Raw genomic sequence first — 3,660 nt, 5'->3', positions numbered from 1 at the left:
GCACAGACGAGCGGGATGAGCCAGACCCTCCTGTCCCTCCGGGCACCCCGGGGCTGCAGCATGAGGCTGGGTACCCCACGCCTCCTCCGTGCGCTCTGCATCCTCTCAGTGCTGGCCGGGCTCCTGCCCCATGGCACGGCCCAGTGGTTCTACCCACTGGGCTCTGAAGACACCACGCCAGAGCCCGGCACCAGCCCCGCAACCCCCACGCTGCCCACCCTGGGTGGAGAGGAAGGTAGGTGTGCACCCCAAGCTCCCGGACCCGGTGAGGAGGGGACACTCCCATGCACTGGGAGCAGGGAGCACCTTGCTGCCCACATCTCCATCCTGCAGATGCTGCTGACACGGAGACCCTGAAGAAGCTGCCGCTGAGCAAACCCCCATTGGGAACGGACTCGAGGAGACGGGAGCCCTCTGCCAGGACCAAGGGCCAGGGCCGTGCCCCGCTGCGCACGCGAGCCCAGGTGCCCATCCCCGGCAGGAGCTGCACCCCATGACCCCCATCCCCACCCTGAGCCCCCAGCCCACGCCAGGCCTGCTCTGCATCCTTCCCCTTATCAGCACCCAGCACAGCGCAGCCACAACAGTGCATCCCACACTGGGCTCCATCCTTGGAAATTCTTTCCCCTCTCTGCCCCTTGGAGAGGAGACCCTGGTGCCCCTGCACAGCCTGCAGTGCACAGCACTCCCTGAACCCCACCGGCTGCATGCTGAGCTCTGCCCTTCTGCCCTAGCACAACCACCCCACGGCCACCCCACAGATCTTTGAGGGCAGCGCAGAGGAAGAGGAGTTCCTGCAGATCAAGGTGCGGGGGGCGGCTGGGGGCCGTGGAGCAGCTGGGCACAGGAGGCACGGGGCAAGGATGCAGGGGTCTCGCTCACGGTGCTCCTCTCTCCTGCACAGACCACACCGAAGGGGCTGCCCCAGCGTGTGCCCATGGCCCCCGGGCTGGATGTGACCCTGCAGGTGAGGGGGGGTTGGTGCCGGTGCCCCCCATCCCCCATCCCCACAGCTCACAGCTCGTTCCCCTCCAGATGCACAATGGCTCCAACTGCATCTGCCCTGCGCGCCCCGGTCCTCCTGGCCCCAAGGTAAGAGAGGGGTCCTGCGGGGGGCAGGTGGGCTTGGGGATCTGTGGGGAGAAACCCAGGGCTCTTTTCACCTTTTTCTACTCTGGATTTGGATTGTTGCTTCGGAGTGTGCATTGCAGGGACAGTCCCAGTGTCGGGGCAGGAGCCAGGCTCTGTCTTCATCCCAACAGGGAGAGAAAGGCGACCGCGGTTTCCCCGGGGAGCGGGGCCAGCCAGGGCTGTCTGGGGAGAGAGGGAGGACAGGCAGCCCGGGGCCGCCGGGTCACCAGGGGCCTCGGGGCCCCCCTGGACCACCAGGACCTCCAGGGCCACCGGGACCACCGGGTGCTGGGGGAGCCAGGAGTCCACCTGCACCCGCAGCGGTCTCCAAGGAATCAGAGAGAGAGGTGAGAGGTGGAGAGGGGGCATCTGGGGTGGGTGACACAGGTGGGTGATGGAGGGACGGGGGATGATGCCGGGGTGGATGGGCAGTGCTGGAGCTGCTGTGGGGTCCATCCCCAGCTGGACCTGCAGGGATGACAGGGCAGGGACACAGAGCTGCAGAGGTGGGTAGGGGGCCCACGGGACATGACACTGCCATTCACCAATGCCACTCTCTCCTCTCTCCCTCCACCCTGACAGCTGGGAGCAGCCAGCCCCACCGGGAAGCCAGGACCCCCCCGGCACCCCCAGGGCTGCCTGGCCCCCCCGGCCCCCCAGGCTACCCAGGTCATGAAGGCACTCCAGGGCTCCCCTGGGCGGGAGGGGCAGCCTGGTCCCCCCGGCCCACCAGGGGCCGTGGGACCGCCTGGGTTCCCAGGGAGTGAAGGAGCTCCAGGATCCCCCGGCTTGGCTGGGCCCGATGGCCCCCCAGGGGCACCGGGACTCCCAGGCACACAGGGACCCCCTGGAGCACCTGGGCACGAAGGGCCCCCTGGCCCCCCGGGACCTGCATCATTTCCTGGCAAACCAGGGCTCCGAGGAGAGCCAGGATTCCCAGGATTAAAGGTAAGGAGGGGTCTCAGAGGGATTTCCAGCCTTTCCACTCACAAACCCCAGGAGGTGGGATGGGGCACCGAGATGCACCCAGCTCCATGCTCTGCTGCTGCGGAGCCCTGGGGAGACATGGGCCCCACACTCATGGCCCCATGTGCTGCATCCCGGCAGGGTGAGAAGGGTGAGCAAGGACTGCCAGGCATGCCAGGGAGCCCTGGCCGCACCGGGGAGATGGGAGCCCCAGGGATGCCCGGTCCTATGGGACCACCGGGGCCACCGGGGGACTACAGGGTGAGTACAGGGCTGGGGGTGCTTAGGGTGGTCGCAGTGCCCAGCGCTCAACCTGCACATCCCTTCATCCCAGTGTGAACCACGCCATGCTGGGCACCATGGAGCCACTGGGCATCATGGAGCAACTGGGCCACCGGGTCCCAAGGTGAGCAGGGCAGCAGACACTGGGTTTGGGGTGCTCATGGGTCTGGGATCACCTGCATCAGGGTGCTTATGGGACCACTCTGCTTTCTTCCAGGGTGAAAAGGGTGATCCAGGAGAGCGGGTTTGTACGGGGTGTTGCACGGGGGGAGCTGGTGGGGGTATGGGGGTGGGTGAGTTGCACCATCCCCTGCAGCACATGCACATTGCACACCCGACATGTGCTCTTCCTCCCCGCCCTTGACCCTGCCTCACTGTGCCACCCAGGGGTGCTGCTATGGGGAGCCCGGCTGCAAACCAGGCCATCTCCCATTCCCCAGCCCTGGCAGCCAGCCCAGCGCCTGGTACCAACCGGTGAGTCCTGGGGTGGGGGTGACGAGGGGGGAGGGGTGGCAAGAGGAGCTCAGCCTCCATCTGCTCACGTTCCCTTTGCAGCACAGCAAGGAGGAGCCGGATATCTACGGAGCAATCATCCCCCATGTGAGAGATTGCACCCAGCGTGACGTAGAGCCGCCCAGCCCAGGAGCAGCACCAAACCACCCTAAATCTTCACACTGCTCTTCCTGCAGGGTCCCCGAGGTCCCCCCGGTCCGCCCGGTCCCCCGGCCCCCCGGAGCACCAGGACTCCTCTACCTCAATGTAAGGCCCTGCACAGGCAGCGCACACCTCTGTGCCGCGGTGCACACGTGTGTGAGCGTGCAGTGTGAGGTTCTCCCCGTGCATCCTCCCGTTTCTGCTCGCAGCGGGTGTATCCCATGCGCGGACAGCAGCCCTGCAAGCAGCCGGTAAGCTCGCCGTCCCCTCCCTGCGAGCTGTCATCGCCGTGCACCTGTGTCCCAGCAGCGGTAACAGCCCCGTTTGCATTCACAGGCATCGCCCAATGCAGCCTGGGCAGTGGGTAAGGGCTCTCCAGGTATTTAGGTGAACTCCTGCCTCTTTGGAAGCAACTTTTGCAAAGCTTCGTGCCCTTGCACCAGGGCTGTGGCGTTGTCCTGGTGTCCCCATGGTGTTGGGGTGCCCTGTGACCCCAACCCTACCCCTAAACCCAACCCCAACCCAACCCCAGTCCTACCTTTAACCCAAACCCTCCTCAGCTTCTCCAGATGCTGATGTTCCTCATCCAGAGCGGCTGGAGCCCAGTGCCGACCTCCGGGTGCGTGG

The 3,660-nt window shown here is 66.1% G+C and overlaps 1 protein-coding gene across 2 annotated transcripts; it reads left to right on the top strand.

The window, feature by feature from the left end:
* The first annotated feature begins 47 nt into the window (after positions 1-47).
* On the top strand, positions 48-3,653 carry LOC104914623 (collagen alpha-1(III) chain-like). 2 transcript variants are annotated; one of them, XM_010724706.2, is made up of 16 exons: positions 48-235; positions 334-464; positions 735-806; positions 905-967; positions 1,036-1,092; positions 1,263-1,478; positions 1,714-2,079; positions 2,239-2,358; positions 2,432-2,503; positions 2,597-2,623; positions 2,767-2,853; positions 2,935-2,979; positions 3,069-3,138; positions 3,243-3,284; positions 3,370-3,397; positions 3,594-3,653. In XM_010724706.2, exons 1-16 carry the CDS (start codon positions 61-63, stop codon positions 3,607-3,609), a joined length of 1,587 nt encoding a protein of 528 aa, XP_010723008.2. In that variant the 5' UTR covers positions 48-60; the 3' UTR covers positions 3,610-3,653. The 2 variants fall into 2 exon arrangements, with proteins under 2 accessions (XP_010723008.2, XP_019479010.1); XM_019623465.1 differs by lacking the exon at positions 735-806.
* The last annotated feature ends 7 nt before the right edge of the window (positions 3,654-3,660 follow it).

This window comes from Meleagris gallopavo, chromosome 29 (assembly GCF_000146605.3).
Source record: "Meleagris gallopavo isolate NT-WF06-2002-E0010 breed Aviagen turkey brand Nicholas breeding stock chromosome 29, Turkey_5.1, whole genome shotgun sequence".
Lineage (NCBI taxonomy): Eukaryota > Metazoa > Chordata > Aves > Galliformes > Phasianidae > Meleagris > Meleagris gallopavo.
The sequence above is the reverse complement of the archived record's forward strand: the minus strand, read 5'-3'. Positions and strand labels throughout refer to the sequence as shown.